This window comes from Bufo gargarizans, chromosome 3, assembly GCF_014858855.1.
Source record: "Bufo gargarizans isolate SCDJY-AF-19 chromosome 3, ASM1485885v1, whole genome shotgun sequence".
Taxonomy (NCBI): domain Eukaryota; kingdom Metazoa; phylum Chordata; class Amphibia; order Anura; family Bufonidae; genus Bufo; species Bufo gargarizans.
Window position 1 is genome coordinate 51,866,065 of NC_058082.1, and position 20,717 is coordinate 51,886,781.

General features: G+C 44.3%; 1 protein-coding gene across 2 annotated transcripts in view; it reads left to right on the forward strand.

Annotated features, from left to right (window-relative positions):
* The first annotated feature begins 1,119 nt into the window (after nt 1-1,119).
* NEK3 (NIMA related kinase 3) overlaps nt 1,120-20,717 on the forward strand; it is a 53,313-nt gene continuing 33,715 nt past the window's right edge. The window contains exons 1-4 of one of the 2 annotated variants that reach the window (XM_044287315.1): nt 1,120-1,220; nt 6,801-6,922; nt 12,138-12,231; nt 20,532-20,629. In XM_044287315.1, the coding sequence (XP_044143250.1) occupies nt 6,806-6,922; nt 12,138-12,231; nt 20,532-20,629 (309 nt within the window). In that variant the 5' untranslated portion in view covers nt 1,120-1,220; nt 6,801-6,805. Of the gene's footprint in view, nt 1,221-5,152; nt 5,322-6,800; nt 6,923-12,137; nt 12,232-20,531; nt 20,630-20,717 lie in introns of those variants that run through there. The other variant, XM_044287316.1, reaches the window with a different exon arrangement.

Consider the following 20,717-nt stretch of genomic DNA (forward strand, 5'->3'; position numbering starts at 1 on the left):
TAGTATCAAGTCTTGGCAATCCTCTGTGAGCTAAACATCCAGGCCTTTAGGGCTCATGCACATGAACGTGTGCTGGCGGGGCCCGTGCTGTGGACTGCAAATTGTGACCGCATGCCCACTGTCTGTGGACGTGGACCTATTCACTTGAATGGGGTCCGCGATCCGTATCCGACGGTCCGCACGGACAGAAGACCCACGGAAACACTCTGTAGTGCTTCTGATCTGTGCTCCATTCCGCACTCCACCGTATCATCGGGATTGCAGCTCCATGATTCAAGTGATGTTTGCACGGCTGAGCTACGGCAGTGTGCGTGAGCCCTTAGACTGCTCACTGTTAGGGCTCGTTCACACCAACGCGTGCTGCCCGTTGCCGTATTGCGGATCCGCAAATACACGGGCACCGTTTCGTGGCCATTCCGCATCATTCATTTCAAAGGGTCCGCAAATCGGGAGGTGCGGAATGGAAGAACGGAACACACGACAGAGTGCTTTCTGGGGTTTTGTTCCGTGCTTCCACACCGCAAAAAGATAAAACTTGCTCTATCTTTTTGCGGAATGGAAGGATCGCTGACCCATTCAAGTGAATGAGGGGTGATCCCCATGCGTCTGCCACACGGACGGTGCCTGTGCATTGCGGACCGCAATTTGAGGTCCACAGCACGGGCTTCACGCATTCGTGCGAACGAGCCCTTATTTAGGCTAAGTTCCCATCTACAGCGAAGGTTTCAGCAGGAGCTTTGGTGCATATTCTTCAAAAAATGTCGCTGCATGCAGTGGTATTGACGTAGTCCAGCAGAGTGCTGAAAACCAGACGAACCCCATTATGGGATCCATCGTGAACGCAGCCCTAGCTTCTAGGCAACCTCTCGTCACAGGACTGAGATTTGTTTCGCTCGCAAGGCCAGCGCGACCACCAGATTTGTCAAGCAAAACAGTGACGTAGCACCTGGTATATACATGTGAGAATATATGCAGCAGAGCTGGGTTTGTCGTCTTGTTGATAGAAAGTTTTCTGGTAGCAATGAAGTGAATGCTGAATCCTCTCCTGCTTTGTCTGTACATGAACGGTGGGAGGAGAAGCAGTGACAGGAAGGAGGGTGAGAGGCGGCTGATCACACCCAGGAAGCACACCACAATGACCATGTAGCTCAGCCCTCTGTGTACAGGGATCACTAGCAACACAGCCCAGTGCCCAGTATGAGCCCCGCTGGACACTTCTGGTAAGAGATGTTTGCAGTCAGTAGAATCAGGCCATTGCATAATCTGCTGTGTCCAATCTGTGGCTTTTGGAACCGTTGTGAAATGGGAATCATAATGCAAAAGAAATGGCTTGGAAGCTGGGAGGTACAGCAGAGCTGAGTTTGTCATCTGAATACCTTATAATATTCCAATGTCTTTTTTAGTGTTCCATAGAAATAAAACTGCATGCAGGACTTTTTTTTTCCATCTAAAATAACGGATTTCTGATGCCAAATGTGCTCAAAAGGATGCCAAATGTGCATAAGGGCTCATGCACACGACAGTATTTTGCGTTCAGTATACTGGACGTTTTTTTAGTTCAGTATGCGGAACATATACTGAACCATTCATTTCAATGGTTCAGCAAAAAACACTGGTGTCTCCGTGTGCATTCCGTTTCAGTATTTCATTGCCGTGAAAAGATAGAACATGTCCGTATGTCTTCAGTACCCGTTACGTTTTTGCTGAACCATCTATTGAAAATGTTATGCCCAGCCCAATTTTTTCTATGTAATTACTGTATACTGTATATGGCATACGGAAAAACGGAACAGAAAAACGGAAACAAAAAACGGAACAACGGATCCGTAAAAAACGGACCGCAAAACACTGAAAAAGCAATACTGTCGTGTGCAAGAGCCCTGATGCACAGGATCCGTTTTTTCTTTATTTTTCTGTTCTTCTGATGGATCAGAAGAACCGAAAAATAGCGGTGATGTGAACTCGCCCTAAGGCCTCTTGCACCCGACCGTATGTATTTTTTTGTATTTTGCGGTCCCAAAAAAAAACGGATCCGCAAAAAATACGGATGACGTCCGTGTGCATTCTGTTTTTTGCAGAACGGAACATATTGACCCTAATAGAACAGTACTATCCATGTCCGTTATGTGGACAATAATAGGACATGTTCTATCTTTGAATGGAAAGTAAATACGGAAACGGAAGGCATACGGAGTACCTTCTGTTTTTTTCACGGATCCATTAAAATGAATGGTTCTGTATACAGTCCGTATACGGAACTCAAAAAACGGAAAGTAAACAGAAAAAAAAACGTTTGTGTGTCTTTTTCAGTGTTTTGCGGGCCATTTTTTTCAGATCCGTTTTTCAGTTGTTGGTTTTTCTGTCGTGTTTCCGGTTCCGTTCCGTTTTTCCGTATGGCATATACAGTAATTACATAGAAAAAATTGGGCTGAACATAACATTTTCAATAGATGGTTCCGCAAAAACGGAACGGATACGGAAGACAGACGGAGTACATTCCGTATGTGTTCCGTTTTTTGCGGACCCATTGACTTGAATGGAGCCACGTAACGTGATTTGTGGGCAATAATAGGACATGTTCTATCTTTAAACAGAATGGAAAACCAGATATACGGAAACTGAATGCATACGGAGTACATTCCATTTTTTTTTTTTGAGGAACCATTGAAATCAATGGTTCCGTATACGGAACGCAAAGAACGTTCGTGTGGACGAGCCCTAAGTGAGAGTTTCAAATTGAGCACAAAAAGCTATATCATTAATAGCCATGCATTATTATTTATTGATGCCCACAATAACATGTGGCTTGTAGCTGCACCCAATTAAACCCGCACCTGCGCCGAGAACAGAGCAGGGAGAATGGTGACTGTAGGACCCCTGCATACGCTGCCACCGCTCCCATTCATTTCTATGGGGCCGACGGAAGTAGCTCAGCTATTTTCAGCAGCCCCATAGAAATGAATAGAGGGTGGCTACACATGCACGGTGCTCCCTCCACCACCTTTCCCCGCTCTGTTCTCGACCTAGGTGCAGGTCCCAGAGGTAGGACCCACACTTATCAGACAATGGGGACATATCCTAGCGATATACCCCCATTGTCTGTGATGGTAATACCCCTTTAAGTATATAGGGGGTCATTTATCAAACTGGTGTAAAGTAGAACTGGCTTAGTTGCCCATAGAAACCAATCAGATTCCTCCTTTTATTTTCCAAAGGAGCTGTCCAAAATGAAAGGTGGAATCTGATTGGTTACCATGGGTAACTAAGCCAGTTCTAGTTTACATCTTTTTGATAAATGACCCCCATAGTTTCCATTTCTGAAATAGTAATGAATCATGACAGGGCCGCACACACACAGTGCTGCTTAATAGACGGCAGAGATTTGATGTTTTCCCATCATCATACAGGCTTGATGGGGCTTTTGTGTCATATGAAGCTATAATACTTAGAAATATAAATACTTATGTTAAAGAGGTATTCTGGTTATATGAATGGATGGAGTACTCGGCTATCTGCAGCAGCCCCGTGGAGAGTGAATGGATCCGCATGGTGCAAGCTTGACCATTCGCTCCATTTATTTTGGGGGTTGGGGCCTCCGTTCTCGTGATCCTATCTTAATATAACCGGAATACCCCTTTATTGTCTCTTTCAAATGGTCCTTAAGGGATTGTCCAACTTTATATAGCTTTTTAAATCCCCCTACCCAGTGGGGCCTGTGGAGAGAAGCATACTTACCTGCTTCCCAGTGCTCGGTCCCGGCTCCGAGGGCTCCACCACTGTCTTCACTGTGCTTTGGATTCTGCATGGAAGGGGCCATGTGCACCACTGAAGCCAATGACCGGCTGCAGCTGTGACATGTCCCCAAGCAGCACGTGACCCAGCAGTGATTTCCATCAGGGATTGTGAGAACAAACCAGGTGCTGGTCAAAAACACAGAACAGGCGCAAAGCTCTCCATGGAGGCAAATGACCCCGTTCAGACTTAATAACTAAACCATATTGATAACTAAAATAATGACATTTGGTACAATTTATATCGTGGCTCACCCTTATCTTCCAATATGGTAAAGGTGCACTGTCTTTTGGATGAGTCACCTAATCATCCAGTATAAAGAGTAGGAAAAAACATAAAATAAAAGACAGGCACACACCAGCTGGTACGTCTATAGTAAATACTTTATGTTCATTAATATTATTTGGTTAAAATAGCATATAAAATATAATAAAACTTAAAATATTAATAGTTATTGAGGTATCCGCTGGTATGGACAACTTGGTAACAGAGGTTACGTTCTTGTAAGAAAACAAATAAATACCAATCTATACGCAAAATAATAAGTGTCTTATGATATCATATAAATCAATTAAAGTTCTCCTCTCCAAAGGTGCTCCTGCAGAAAGTCTTTGATAAAGACCAGTGAATAAAGTTTATAATGAAAGATTATAAAAAATGCAAATAATGCAAAAAGTGAAAAAGTGAAAAAAATGTGGAAAAAATGTGCACATATACAAAAACTTGCAACACTTAGTTGTTTTCCGGCACCAGTAGTTGGTTTTGTATATCCAGTGACGTTACTATGCTCATACAAATGTTTCCAGATACCCAGTCCACACTCGCAATGTTCCAAGGTATAGATTAATAGCTGAAAATCGGGTTAGGTGAACGGGGCGTCCCCCTCTACCTCCACCCTCTTACCTTGTCTTCAGAGTGTGCTTGGACTTGTAACGTTACTTTATAACGCTTGTTGGATTTCCTTGTATAGTTTGTCCCGATACTTTGTGTCTGCTGGCTCTCAGCGTTCCACGTGGTGCAACGGCTTCTCAATTTCCAGGAAGCACTTGGCTGAGGTCGCGTAATCTCGCGATGGTTTCGGCTAGTTTCTGTTTCACTAACATTCAAAACCAGCAATCTCTGAATTTTCGGCACAGGTTCGGGTGGGTAGTATGTCGCTCTTAAGACCAGCCAGACGCGTTTCGAGGGGTCTCCCTCTTCCTCAGTGGCTATAACATGGTATAGCCACTGAGGAAGAGGGAGACCCCTCGAAACGCGTCTGGCTGGTCTTAAGAGCGACATACTACCCACCCGAACCTGTGCCGAAAATTCAGAGATTGCTGGTTTTGAATGTTAGTGAAACAGAAACTAGCCGAAACCATCGCGAGATTACGCGACCTCAGCCAAGTGCTTCCTGGAAATTGAGAAGCCGTTGCACCACGTGGAACGCTGAGAGCCAGCAGACACAAAGTATCGGGACAAACTATACAAGGAAATCCAACAAGCGTTATAAAGTAACGTTACAAGTCCAAGCACACTCTGAAGACAAGGTAAGAGGGTGGAGGTAGAGGGGGACGCCCCGTTCACCTAACCCGATTTTCAGCTATTAATCTATACCTTGGAACATTGCGAGTGTGGACTGGGTATCTGGAAACATTTGTATGAGCATAGTAACGTCACTGGATATACAAAACCAACTACTGGTGCCGGAAAACAACTAAGTGTTGCAAGTTTTTGTATATGTGCACATTTTTTCCACATTTTTTTCACTTTTTCACTTTTTGCATTATTTGCATTTTTTATAATCTTTCATTATAAACTTTATTCACTGGTCTTTATCAAAGACTTTCTGCAGGAGCACCTTTGGAGAGGAGAACTTTAATTGATTTATATGATATCATAAGACACTTATTATTTTGCGTATAGATTGGTATTTATTTGTTTTCTTACAAGAACGTAACCTCTGTTACCAAGTTGTCCATACCAGCGGATACCTCAATAACTATTAATATTTTAAGTTTTATTATATTTTATATGCTATTTTAACCAAATAATATTAATGAACATAAAGTATTTACTATAGACGTACCAGCTGGTGTGTGCCTGTCTTTTATTTTATGTTTTTTCCTAAAATAATGACATGACACTTTGTGTTGGAATGAAAATGGCCGCAATGCTTTTATTAAGGGTAAATAAATTAATAAATAATTAAAACTTCAAATTCATTAAGTAAATAACCAAAATCCACTCAGCAATAGCTGACTAATACAGCCCCTCTAATAAAGCAAAGCGACATAAAGCATAAGAATAGGGAGGGCGGGCGGGGCGACGATCCCGTCTTGATAGAAAATTGGCCCAGACGCGTCGCCGAAACCCTCTTTTTTAAGGACCAAACTTTCCCGCCGCTGGCATCCACACCAATCAACTGTCCAGAAATCTCCCCAGCAACCAGCTGCACCAATCAGAGAGGATCCCTGCTAAAACCAGCTTATTCTGACAGGACTTAACCCTTTCATGAAAACCTGAAATAAAAAGAGCGGGAAAGCAAGAAAAAGGGGAAAGGAGAGAAAAATGAGCAAAACCATACTAAAATATGCATATTAATGGTGTCATTGCCCCCATGTGTCCCCCAAGCGAAACGCTCTGGGGGGCCTGAACATTCTACCTGATCTCTGAGTAGGTTCCTCTCCTGGCTTTGCCTCACAATCACTGATGGAAATCACTGTGTGGTATGGCCTTAGGGTACGGCCCACTGCTGCAGCCAAGCCTTGCCCAGCAGCAGCCATAGTCACACGATTTTACCACAAGCTATCTATCCAATCACAGCAACCAAGTAAAAACTAGAATACAGCTCAGGTCATGAATGTGTCATTAAAGATGAGTATGCAGAACACCACATGGTGACAATGCATAGACGGGGATACCGTATTACTAACGCGCAGTACTGCGGCATCCCCGCACAACCCAGCAGACCTACTATTCACATTACACAGATTTCTAATACCGTAACATCCTCCATTTCTTCTCAGTTACAATGGAGAATTACCAGGTGCTGAGGGTTATAGGAGAGGGCTCGTTCGGCAGAGCTCTTCTCGTGAGCCACCTAAACGCCGCTGATAAGTATGTAATGAAAGAAATCAGACTTCCAAAGGTAAGACAGTGTAGGATTATTATTGTCACATTTTCCAGCTATGTCATTACCAAAAAGAACATTACAAGTGTCAGTGTGAAGTCTGAACATAGCCTAAGGCCGGAGACACCCGAGCGAGTTCAGTGCGTGAAACTCGCAGCGTGTGTCAGTGAGAGGCCCCGTTCTGGCCTCTGCTCCTCCTCTGATGATGAGTTATACTGCTGTGTGACTCGGTATGACAGCATTATGTCAGTGTAATTCAGTAGATTCCAGGACTCACAAATCATTATAATGCTGTGCGATCCTGCCAGAGGAGCGGAGGTCAGAACGGGAACTCCCACTGCTGTGAGTTTCACGCACTGAACTCGCTCGTGTGTGTCTGGCCTATGGAAGCCAAACACTAGTACCTGAGAACATTAAAGGGGTTCTCCGAGCTATTTATCAAAACAGTTCTTTCTAATGTCGTGTGCAAGAAAGCTTGTTAGGTTAAGGCCTCATGCACACGACCATTGTTTTGGTCCGCATCCGAGCCGCAGTTTTTGCGGCTTGGATGCGGACCCATTCACTTGAATGGGGCCGCAAAAGATGCGGACAGCACTCCGTGTGCTGTCCGCATCCGTTGCTCTGTTCCGTGGTCCGCATAAAAAATATAACCTGTCCTATTCTTGTCTGCAAAACGGACAATAATAGGCAGTTATATCAATGGCTGTCCGAGCCGTTCCGCAAATTGCGGAACACACACGGACGCCATCCGTGTTTTGCGGATCCGCAATTTGCGGACCGCAAAACACATACGGTCGTGTGCATGTAGCCTAATACTTACTCCTCCTATGCCATCGTCTGCCCAGCACTCACACAGGCTGCGGGCTCTTCCGCCTGGTTCCCGACCAGATGTGTGCGCTTCTTCTCCTGTTCAGCTGCATACCGATTAATAATCTTTCTTCCACAAGGTATTAGAAAGAACTGTTATTATAAATGGTCCGGAGAACCCCTTTAACCGCATAATCACTAAGACATTGGGGCAGATTTACTAATCCGATAGATGGCAGAAGCTTGGACCGGCTGTCCAGACCTGCACCAGATTTATCCCACGGCTCAGGCTGGAGGATGAATGTGGTGCATGCAGACACTGTTCTCTGTCTCTTTACCGACTATTGGTTGGCTTACAGAATTCCACTCCAGAAATGTGGAGCAATTTTGATGCTGAATGAGGGGAATTTATTAATATGTTTGCACCACTATTGTGGTGATAAAAAGTTGTACCATAATTTGCAACTTTTTGAGCATCTTGTCACTTTAATAAAGTACAAAGAAAAGGGGAGGGTTTAGTGGTAGGGGCGGGGCCTATCACAGTCCGCCAAATTTACTATAAATGAAGCAAGAAACTGGCATAAGTTATAGCTCAAGTCTACGCCAGCCCCTGACCTACGTAGATTTGAGTTTCTGGTGCACAGGCAGCCAGAGATGCACCTAATTTATTAAGAGGCCTCTGACTCTTAATAAATTAGGCTAATCTTACTCCAGCACACAGGAGATCAAGATTGATGTATGGGAACGCCATTCTATTGGGGCGCATCCCTTTTCAATGAAGCAAAGTCCTTTCCCATTAGGACAGGGCAAGGCACAGATAATTCCTCTAAATCTAATTCCATCTTGTGCCAAATTTTGTCACAATCTACACCAGATTCTAGGGGCTATCACCAGGGGCGTAACTAGAAGTGACTGGGCCCCACAGCAAATATTTGTAAGGGCCCCCTCAGCGCGCTTCGCACCTCCCTCCTCCTGTGTAAACCCCACTCCTTTGGCACAGTGTAGCGGTATACTGTATATTGTGTGGCACAGCGTAGAGGTATACTATATATTGTGTGGCACAGTGTAGCGGTATACTGTATATTGTGTGGCACAGTGTAGCGGTATACTGTATATTGTGTGGCACAGTATAGAGGTATACTGTATATTGTGTGGCACAGTGTAGCGGTATACTGTATATTGTGTGGCACAGTATAGAGGTATACTGTATATTGTGTGGCACAGTGTAGCGGTATACTGTATATTGTGTGGCACAGTGTAGAGGTATATTGTGAGGCACAGTGTAGCGGTATACTGTATATTGTGTGGCACAGTGTTGAGGTATATTGTGAGGCACAGTGTAGCGGTATACTGTATATTGTGTGGCACAGTGTAGCGGTATATTGTGAGGCACAGTGTAGAGGTATACTGTATATTGTGTGGCACAGTGTAGCGGTATACTGTATATTGTGGGGCACAGTGTAGCGGTATACTGTACATTGTGAGGCACAGTATAGAGGTATACTGTATATTGTGTGGCACAGTGTAGCGGTATACTGTATATTGTGTGGCACAGTGTAGGCTATATGTGTATAACATAAACATACTCCACATGAACACTTACAGTTACATGGCTTGGTCCTTGGGGATCTCGGACACCACTTCCACACTTTGGCCGGGGGCTCGGCGGAGCTGATGTTGTGTTTTATCCTAATGAGAAAGATTTTATAATAAGGATTTGGAGAAGGGGCAGAGGGATAGCAGAGCAGGGAGAGGCTGGTGCCGCTACTAGGGGGTCATACCATGGGGCAGTAATAAAACCCACCATAATGCCCCCCCCCCCCCCAGTAGTAATAATTCTCCTTATAATGTGACAGTGCAAAAAATACCCCCTTGTAATGCCCCCAGTTGAGCTAATGTCCCCATAGTGCCCCAAAAAATGTGCCAGTATAAAATACCCCTATATAGTGCCCCCAGTAACTTCCCCCATAGTGCTCCTCTCCCCCCTTCCTGCTAGTGCCCCCCCAAAATGTACCAGTATAAAATGCCCCATATATAGTGCCCCAGTAGATGCCGCTCAGTGTCCGGCCTCTGATAGGCTGCCGGCCTAGTGTCCCCCATAATGCCCCCCAATAATGTGCCAGTAAGTGCCCCTATCATGTGCCAGTATCAAGTGCCTCTCCCCCCCCCACATGTCCCAGTATCATAGTGCCATCTCCCCCCATGTGCCAGTATCAAGTGCCTCTCTCCTTCCCACCCCCCATGTGCCAGTATCAAGTGCCTCTCTCCTACCCATGTCCCAGTATCATAGTGCCATCTCCCCCCCCCCCCCACTAAAAAGTGCCAATATCAAGTGCCTCTCTCCCTCCCCCCTCCCTATGTGCCAGTATCAGGTGCCCCCCCCATGTGCCAGTATCAAGTGCCAACCCCCCCTCTCCCCTCCAGGTGCCAGTATCAGGTGCCTCCCCCCCCCCCCCCTATGTCCCAGTATCATAGTGCCATCTCCCCCCCCCACCACCACCACAAAAAAAGTGCCAGTATCAAGTGCCTCTCTCCCTCCCCCCCCCCCCATTGCCAGTATCAGGTGCCTCTCTCCCTCCCCCCCCCATGCCAGTATCAGGTGCCAACCCCACTCCCATGTGCCAGTATCAGGTGCCAACCCCCCCCCCCCCCCCCCAGGTGCCAGTATCAGGTGCCAACCCCCCTCCCCCCATGTGCCAGTATCAGGTGCCTTCCGCTCCCCCATGGCAGTAACAGTCGGGTATTAAAAAAAAAATAATAAACACTTCTACTTACCTCCATGTCAGCGATGCGATGCAGCCTCTTCCTGTGTCCCGCCTTGTATTCTGTCCCGCCCTGTATGCCCTTATATGGAGTCAGTGCTTGTATTTCAGAAAAGAGTCTGCTGGGATTCGAACCCAGGACCTTCTGCTTCAGAGGCAGAGCAGCTATCCACTAGACCATAAGAGCTGCCTTGAGGCTGAGTGAAAAAATATGAGACTTCTACTGTTATAGCTGGCTAAGTGTACATCTATACACATGGCAGCTGTTCATATATAGAGATGTAGCAGAGCTGAATGTGCAGGGACAGCTGTCATATACAGATATAGCAGTGCTAGGTGTGTTTGGGCAGCTGTCATGTGTATAGATGTATTTTTTTTTTTTTACAGTCAGTTGTAATGCAGCCTTTATGGCTGTGAGGGTAAATGCTTTGCCACTGATTCACTTATAGATTGGAGGTTGTGGGTTCGAATCCCAGACCAGGAGACTTTTAGCAGACAGTAAAATTAGATCACTCTAGCGGCTGTGAAGGGGCCCTGAACACGATATTTATCTAACTTGAAAATAAACTGTCACACACGCTGCTTGGGGCGCCGGGCCCCCTTGGCAGCCCGGGCCCCGAAGCAGCTGCTTCCCCTGCTTCCCCTGCTTCCCCGGTAGTTACGCCACTGGCTATCACACAGTGTTGTAACTTGAAGATTCTAGGGCCCAGTGCAAAATCTATGACAGAGCCCTCCTTAAATCTGGTGATTTCTTATGAGGCACAAGGGTCTTTGGGCCCCCTCAGGTTCTGGGGTCCGGTAGCGACTGCTACCTCACCACCCCCTATAGCTACGCCCCTGCTCTCACATCAGTATAGTGTATGTGGACCATTGTAGCCATCAATGTAGAAGCAAGAGTGAACCACTAGGCACCATGTGAGGTCTGCAGCTTCTTGGGACCCATGATGCCCTTCTGGTAGCCAGTGTGTTCGGTGCAATGTCTCATAATAAGTTTGTCCCATCAGAAGAACCACCCATGCTGAAGATGCTCCACAGACCCCACCGCTCGGTGACCAGAGGTGTTACCAAGAACAGCTTCTGATATCTACATGTGTACTGATAGCTGGTTCACTGGGTCCTCAAAAGGAAGAGACACTCTTTATAGTGACTCCCCCTTAGCGTTCAAATAAGATTTTAGTACATAGGAGCTAGTCGCATTATCCAGCCTCCATTGGTATTTAGCAAATGTTATTTCCTACTCAACAGACAAACTACAATCTCATCTCCGCAAAATTGTGGAACGGATGCGGACCCATTTTGCGGATGTGTGAATGGACCCTAAAGCTGTAGAGTAGTGTTCCTCAACTCCAGTCCTCAGGGCCCACCTACCGGTCATGATTTGAAAATATCCCACAGAATGAATACCTGGGGTAAGTTCTGATGCATTGACAATAATTATATCACCTGCTCAATATTAAGGAAATCCTGAAACCATAACCGGCAGGTGGGCCCTGAGGACCGGAGTTTAGGAACACTGCCATAGAGCATCCACAAACTTCTCAATGCATTACCGATAGAGTCTCTGTCATAAAACCCCGGGGTGATGATCCCTTCTCTCTGTTAGATGTCACTTTGCACCACAGTCTTATAACAGTATAATAATTCTGTTTTCTCAAATTTTCTAGTCTTCAGCTGCAATTAAAGAGTCTAGAAAAGAAGCGATTCTCCTGGCGAAGATGAAACATCCCAATATAGTGAAATTCCGGGAGGCGTTCGAAGGTGTGTCATATGATGGTACAGATATGAAAATGTCCCTGTACTTTGGGAAAACTTTTTATATGATATAGCCGTATTAAAAGTTCGGTGGGGCTCCAAGATCTGAGACCCCCACTGATCGCTAGAACGAGGAGATAGAAGCGCTCACATAGTGCATCTCTCCTCGATGCAGTAGGAGGAATCGAAACGGATTCATGGATGTATCAAAACTGGTGTAACGTAAAACTGGCTTAGTTGTCAATAGCAACCAATCTGATTCCACCTTTCATTATTCAGAACTCCTTTGGAAACTAAAAGGTGGAATCTGATTGGTTGCTATTGCCAACTAAGCCAGTGCTACTTTATACGAGTTTTAGTAAATCCATGGACTTTCTATGAAGGCTGTCTCATGCAGCGAGGAGGTAGATTAATGTATGTGAGCATTTCCCTCTAATTGTTTTAGCAATTGGCAGTGGTCTGAGCGCTCGGACCCCCACCAATCAATTTTTAATATGTTGCTAGAACATATCAAGTTTTCTCAATATACAGAGCCTCTCTAAGGGTCCACTTACATGTCCGTAGTGTATTGATCCGCAATACACCCGGCTGACACCCCCATAGAACTGCCTATTCTTGTCTGCAATTGTGGACAAGAATAGGACATGTTCTATTTTTTTCCGGAGCCGCGGACCAGAAGATCGGGGGCACGCTCCGGAAATGCGGATGCGGACAGCAAACTGTGTGCTGTCCGCATGCATTCCTGCCCCATAGAGAATTAATGGATCCGCACCCGTTCCGCAATTTGCGGAACGAATGAGGACCCATTCTACGGACGTGTAAATGGACCCTAAAGCTGATGTTCATGATGAAACCGCCCTAAATTAGGGCATTTAAGATACACTCTGGTGTTCCAAATCAATGTACCCCCAGGGGGTTAATATCCACGAGTGGCTGAGAGACTGGACACTGACACAGAAGTTGGTCAAAGTAATCTCTAACTTTTATTACATGGGGTAAGCGTATATACATCTTCAGAAGAGGGCAGTCCTCACTGAGGCTTAAAACATTGTTTCATTGGACAAAAAGGAAGAAGAGATAAGAGAGAGGAGATAGCACCCTGGCTTCTGCGCACTGGGTCCTACTTTGGAATGTGAACTAATGTAAACATCTGGTTACCATCGCCATTTTGTAATCGAGTTTATTCTAACAAGAATACTGCCTACGTCATATGTGACACTTCAAAGAGGTGCTTCTCTATAGGCAGTGAATAATATATACATATCATCAAGCCATATGATTGGCTTACGCATTCCACCACGCTCTATGGGACACCTGTAGAAAGATGAGAAATCAGACACTTCCCACAGCACAGCTCTTTCCCCCCCCCCCCTCTCTCTCCTCTCCAGTCTTGAAATAAAGAGGGGTGTGGGTGGGCACTTGGAAGTAGAAAAAATTAACTCATTACAATCCTAGATATACAAAATATAGAATAAAATTCACACATCTTTAACATTCACCTTGGTAAACCTGTACCTACTATTTATACAGCTTCTCCTTAGGTTCACCACCTGTAAAGCCCCAGATTTACTGCTCGGTCCCTTCCCTATACTTTACACTGCAGCTCTGCCCTTGCTTCGTCGCTTTGTCATCATATTCCCAAGAGGAAGTACGGTATATGAAAGTAGGTGGCTGTGACATTTCTGTCAGAAAGAGGTATTCCTAAAAAATGGAATCCCGAAAATCATCCATCCATTTTTTCTTTTGATTGAAAAAAAAAAAACAACATGTGATATTCACACACAGGCTTCTACTATATGATAAAAGAATTGTTTAAACTAGACACTTAGTGTACCCGAGTGCACAGAGCAGGGCATGGCGGCATTACACTGTGTCGGTGACTGAGAGGGTGAAGATTCAGGGTCATCTGCAGAGCAGAACTGGGGCTTGAGCACTGGAAAAGAGGGGTTCACTTCACACCCAAAACACATGGTACTGACAGCACTTCTCACCTAAAGTCATCGTTTCTGCAGAAACCCTGTTGATGGCCCTGTTGATGATGGGCATTTGACTCATGAAAAGTCAGGCCTTCAGCTTTCAGGAAAGGAAAAAAAAAAACAGTGGAGCAAACCTCTAGGGAACCATGGCTGAAGGACTGCCCTTCCCTTTGGTCGGTTGAGGAAAACGATGGCACGTAAAAAGGACAGTAGGTTTTCCTTGAATCAATGGTGAATGTCAAGTGTGTTGACTTCTGCAGAGACCAAGCCTGGAATCTGCCTATTGATGCAGCAGGAAAGTCACTTCTTTGGTGAATACATTTGACTTTGGAAAGTCAGGTGAATGACAAGTCCATTGTTTATTGCAGAGACCAAGCTTGGAATCTGCTTTTAATGCAGCAGGAAACTCACTTCTTTAGCGAATATGCTGCAGTCAGACAAGTCCTGTGGGTGCAGAGACCGAGCCCGAAATCTGCCTCTTGCTGAAGAGCAGGTCATCTAATCCTGTCACGGTGGCCACTTGTGCTAGAGTCATCATCTCCAGTTGTATCCCATATTTATTGCAGGGACACAGTGAGACCCCTGCTCTGGTACAGTGATCTTCAGATTCAAAAAGTTACTAATTATGAGTGAACATGGAGCAGTGGAAAATTACATGTAAGTGACACACAATTTATTCCCAGTCACTGTGGGTCATTGTAATCCCTTTAACTGTATTAAACTTTGGCCCATGTTTCTAACAGCAGTAACAATGCTTATCAATGTCATTGACTGTTATTCTTGTTCTGGGACCCACTGCTGTATCCAATATAAACAGAATACACCTTATAATTGTGGGCTGATTTATTTTCATATATTTTTTATAGGGTTTGCCAAAACCCCTTCTATCCATGTTTATAATTCTGGGAGCCATTGTTCAAGGGGATCTACATATCAAGGGAGCGCCCCCCTAGTGGTGACTGCAGGCAGTTAGAATTTTATCATACTTATATGCCATGTATTAGGCGATTTGGATGATTTTGCAATAATGGCCACTGCTCTGCTCATTTTCGTGGAGAATCTAAACCCTAAATTATTCTGTGTCATCACTCTGGTGTCTCCAGAACTTGGCTTCGTGTCTGTTACTATTATGAGTTCCTGTTATAAATCGCATTACATTTTGTGACTCCTGTAGCAAGGATCTTACCTTTTTTAGGTATCTTTTTGGTTCTTAAGACCAATCACAAATCATCAATCTACCCAATCAAGATACAAGGTCTTCTCGTGGATGCTGTCCCTATCACCTGATAGTCTGACACATGTTCCCAGGGCACAACTGTCTGATAAATCAGGTCTCTAAGACAGAGTTAAAATAACAAATGAGGATACCCCCTCATAAATAGGTATAATTATAGACGCAGGAAAGTTATGGGGCCCATAGGCTAAAAGGCCAATGTTTGTGGGGTGTGATTATCCCGAACCTTGGGTGGTTTTCTAAGTACTTACTACACATACTTAGATTATCACATGAGAAGACATTATTACAATTAATACATGAAGATGATTAAACTTAGAAAAGTCACTGGTTACTTACCAGCAAGTCTGTGGGTTCTAGATCTGTACCATGGGTCATCGGTTGTAATCTGGGGTTGGGTAGAGACTGAAGCTTTGGTGACGTAGAGGATCAAGGGCTGTTTCGGTAATATCAGGCTTCTGGTCAGGGCGATCTCTTGGCCCATCATAGACTCGACATGTCATGAAAGACATGGAGTCGCTAATTGACCTTTTTGGGAAAACCTGTGATCCTGCCATTTTGCAGGCAGGATATTAGATGGTCTCTAATCACATTGTGCTGGAAGATCGCTGTGGGTTCACAGTCATCTGCCAGAAACTCAAAGGCCCCTTTCACACGGGCGAGTTTTCCGCACGGGTGCAATGCGTGAGTTGAACGCATTGCACCCGCACTGAATCAGGACCTATTCATGTCTATGGGGCTGTTCACATGAGCGGTGATTTTCACGCATCACTTGTGCGTTGCGTGAAAATTGCAGCAAGCTGTATTTTGTGCGTTTTTCACGCAACGCAGGCCCCATAGAAGTGAATGGGGCTGTGTGAAAATCGCAAGCATCCACAAGCAAGTGCGGATGCGGTGGGATTTTCACGCACGGTTGCTAGGAGACGATCGGGATGGAGACCCGATCTTTATTATTTTCCCTTATAACATGGTTATAAGGGAAAATAATAGCATTCTGAATACAGAATGCATAGTACAATAGCGCTGGAGGGGTGAAAAAAAAAATAAAAAAAATATATATATATATATTTAACTCGCCTTAATCTACTTGATCGCGCAGCCCGGCTTCTCTTCTGTCTTCTTATTTGCTGTGTGCAGGAAAAGGACCTGTGGTGACGTCACTCCGGTCATCACATGATCCGTCACATGATCTTTTACAATGGCGACAGATCATGTGATGGCCCATGTGATGACCGGAGTGACGTCACCACAGGTCCTTTTCCTGCACACAGCAAATAAGAAGACAGAAGAAAAGCCGGACAGCGCGATCAAGTCAGGGACAGGGGCAAAGGAAAATCGGGGAGGTGGAGCTATCAAAAAGGGGGGAAAGGCAGGGGTTTCCTCCTCAATCCCCAAAATAAACAATCCGATAAACAATGACGCCAAGCTTGGGGGAAGGTTGAGAAGTTTTCTATCCCAGTGGGAATCCATGGCAGGGACCACTAAGAAAAGGGTCAGCATCAGGGACAGGCCCAAATCAAATGCGACCACCCTGCCCCGAAAACGGTTTCCTCCAGCCACTTGGAGAGAACCAGGAACATCCTCTCTGCAGTATACCCAATGGTTATCCACTTATGCTTTGTCATTTTTCTTTTCTTTTGTGCTTTTTGTGGGATTTTGTTATTTTATATGCATATTATTAAAGGCTACGTTTTATAACAGAGGGTACTCTGTGACTACGGTAAATAATATATACACACCGCCCGCAAATATTTTCCCTCTGACGGGATATTGTCTTGGCTGTGAATTATTGCTACTGAGAACCAGAAAAACAGTAAAAGTATTGAGTTGGATTTAACTGCTGTCTTACTCCTTAATTCAACTACTACTCTCATTATTGTTATACCACAACGGTACTGGTGTTACGACTAAAGGGACCTAGCCATAAGCACATAAAGCCAAGTTACCACTGAGGGCACCTCAGCCACCATCTGGCCTGTGTCCCTCATATCAGAGTGTGCCCCGGAGAATGCTGTTTTCCCCTTCACTGCACTGCTGGCCCAGGGAGGCATCTGCTAACCGTGAGTACCTGCTGAACTATTGTACCCTTCAGCTCACCGTGAACCTCATGTGTTCTCCCCTGCGGACCGGCATGTTGCAAGAGTTTACCAGCAGCTGCTGGTGACCGGCAATAATACTTAATAATTAAATGCTTTAGATGCCGTGACCTCACCAATGCGCAAAAACACGGAGGCGTGAGCTTTCTACCGATGCCCCGTGTGGCCAAATGAGGCGTCGGTACTTGCGCTCAACAACTTCAGTCTCGCTGATGAGGCTGAAAGTGTTCAGGCTGCAATTCTTATTTTGGCCACCAGGCCATATTTTGGTGGGCCAGGATAAGAAATGAGCAAAATTGACTTTCAATGGCAAATACAGGTGAAACTCTAAAAATTTGAATAGCATGGAAAAGTCAATTTATTTCACTAATGCAAATTAAAAGGAATTGCATTAATGCAGCTTAAAATTAGAATTTTGTGAAAAGGTCCAATATTCTAGGCGCTAAGTGTCACACTCTAGTCAGCTAATTAATCCATACCCCCTGAGCAAAGGGTACCTCAAAATTGAGACTTTGGGGTTTCATAAGTTGTAAGCCATAATCATCCAAATTATAACAGATAAAGGCTTGAAATATCTCGCTTTGCCTGTAATGAGTCTCTCATATGTTCGTTTCACCTTTTAAGTTGCGTTACTGAAATAAATGAACTTTGCACGATATTCAAATTTTTCAAGTTTCACCTGTATAAAATCCCTGAAAGAACAAAATTAAAAAACATAATTAACAAGCTCATATATAAGCCACAAAATGATCACAAAAATGTCTACAAAAATATATAAAAAATAAAAAAATATAATAAAAAAATACCTAAATAACAATAAATATCAACATCATGGGTATCACCGCGACCGAAAACTCCCATATTATTAAAATAGAAAAAAAAATTTGAATACGGCGAATGGCGTAATGGCAAAAAAGGGTCAAAATAGCTACTCTTACCCAAAAAAATTATTAAAATGTGATCAAAAAGTCAAGCACACGCCAAAATTGTATCAGTAAAAAGTACAGATTGTTCTGCAAAAAATGAGCCCCTAAACAGCTCAGTAGACATAAGTATAAAAAAAGTTATGGGGCTCAGAATATGGTGATGTAAAAAAAAAAATATTTTTTTTTTTATCAGTTAAAATTTATTTTTACACTATATAGACATGAAAAACCTATACATATGGGGTTTTGTTGTAATCGTACTGACCCAGAGAATGAAGGCTATGGGTCAGTTTTGCCGTAAACAAAACACCGTGGGAACAAAACCCATAAAATGGTGGAGGGATTGTGTTTTTTTTTTTCCAATTCCACCCATTTGGAATATTTGTTCCCCGCTTCCAACTACATTTTATGCCATAATTAATGGTGGCATTAGAAAGTCCAACTTATCCTGCAAAAAATAAGCCCTCATACAGCTATGTGACCGGAAATATAAAAAAGTTATGGCTCACAGAAAATAGGGTAGAAAAATGAAAACGAAAAAACCTCTGGTAGCCAAGGGGTTAAATAAAATTACAGAATTTGAGATGCAGATGCTGCAGAACCTCTTTTCTGAAAAGTAAGGAAGAGATTCCTGTCCACCGTTGATTGCTTGAATAAGGCCTCGTCCTTCTCATAAGAAGGTCTGCAGTATATGAGATGTGTATTTTTGTGTTGTGCCCACACTGGTGATTACAGAGGGGTTGCCAAAATTGTAGAGTTCATTTAATTTCGGCCACCCATTGACACCAGTGTAATATGCAAGTGGTATGCAGCCGTAATACAGACCCCAAAGTAGTCTATGGGGCCTTACTGTACCCAAGGGTGTAACTAGGCACAACATTTGGAAACACCCCAAGCAACTTCCCCAAAACCTCTCCTCCCGCAGCGAGTCCTGCACCGTTCAGGAGGAGGAGTCAGAAGTTTACTAATCAATGGCTGATGAAAGCTCCTCCCCTTATTAATGCCCCTACCTCCATCTGAGGGCTTGGGTCCCTGTAGTTTTATAATCTTCTGTCCTTACTGTAACCTAATTATCTCTCCACGTACTGACCTTCCACTTACACAAAGAAGCAAAATTGAACAGGCAGTGCTGCAGTGTAAAGCATGAGGGAGATACAGAACAGCAGACCAAGTTTAAATGGAGATAGGACCTCTTATACAAAGTGCAGCTATCATAGAGAATCTGTCACCCCAATTTTGGACTACATCTATAGGTATACATGAGTATAGTCGTTTTCCTATTGCCGTCCAATCCCCAGCTGTAAGTGCTCAGAGCTGCATTGAAATACATTGTCAGGACTGCTGTGCATGTACACAGGAGTCCTCTCCATTATGTTAGGACAGCACAGCAGTCCGGACTGTGTAATTCAGTGCAGCTGTGAACGCTGACAGCGAGGTAATGGGAGGAATGCTGGACATGCTTACAGTGGGCATTGCTTGTGAATGATCCTTTGGTTGATTATTGCCCCATATACAGTAAATGGGCCGTGAAAAGGGTGTTTAAAAAACGAATTGAAAAAAGGTATTAATATAATTTAAAAAATTATACTCCCCAATCTAAACTCTCTCCGCTCCAACGCGGAGTGGTATACGGCACAGTGATTGGCTGCAGCAGTCATGAGCAGTTTAGGGGAACCTCACCGCTGTAGTCTGGCGGGGAGGATCGGAGAGAATACACTAGAACAAGGGGAGGTACAGAGTGGTAAGTAAGTTGCTTCTATTATTTTAATACCTTAGTCATCCGTACAGTTCATTAACTCTGAAAACCCCTTTAAGTCTCAGTGCGGGGAAGGCATAGAGATCCTCTGTGATCTATTAATCTAGCTATTTCTTGTATACATGAAGTTGGGTACCAAGGGGTTTCCTAAAATTCAATATTAATGGTTTATCTCCATTACATACAGACATTATCATCACTTGCTGTCCCCAGTGGGGCTCACCATCTAAATTCCCTATCAGTATGTCTTTGGTTTAAACCTAAATTCCTTTTATATTACTGATCCATTTTTTTCTGCCTATGGCTGTGTAATGACAGCGGATGACCACCTGTATATAGTGATGGAATACTGTGATCGGGGCGATCTGCTGGAGACCATTAAACTTCAGAGAGGAAAACTGTTTCCAGAACACACAGTAAGTGTCCCTTATTTTCTTCATACACAGAAATTATAGGGCTTCTTAAAGGGCATCTGTCAGCAGTTTTGTCCCTATGACACTGGCC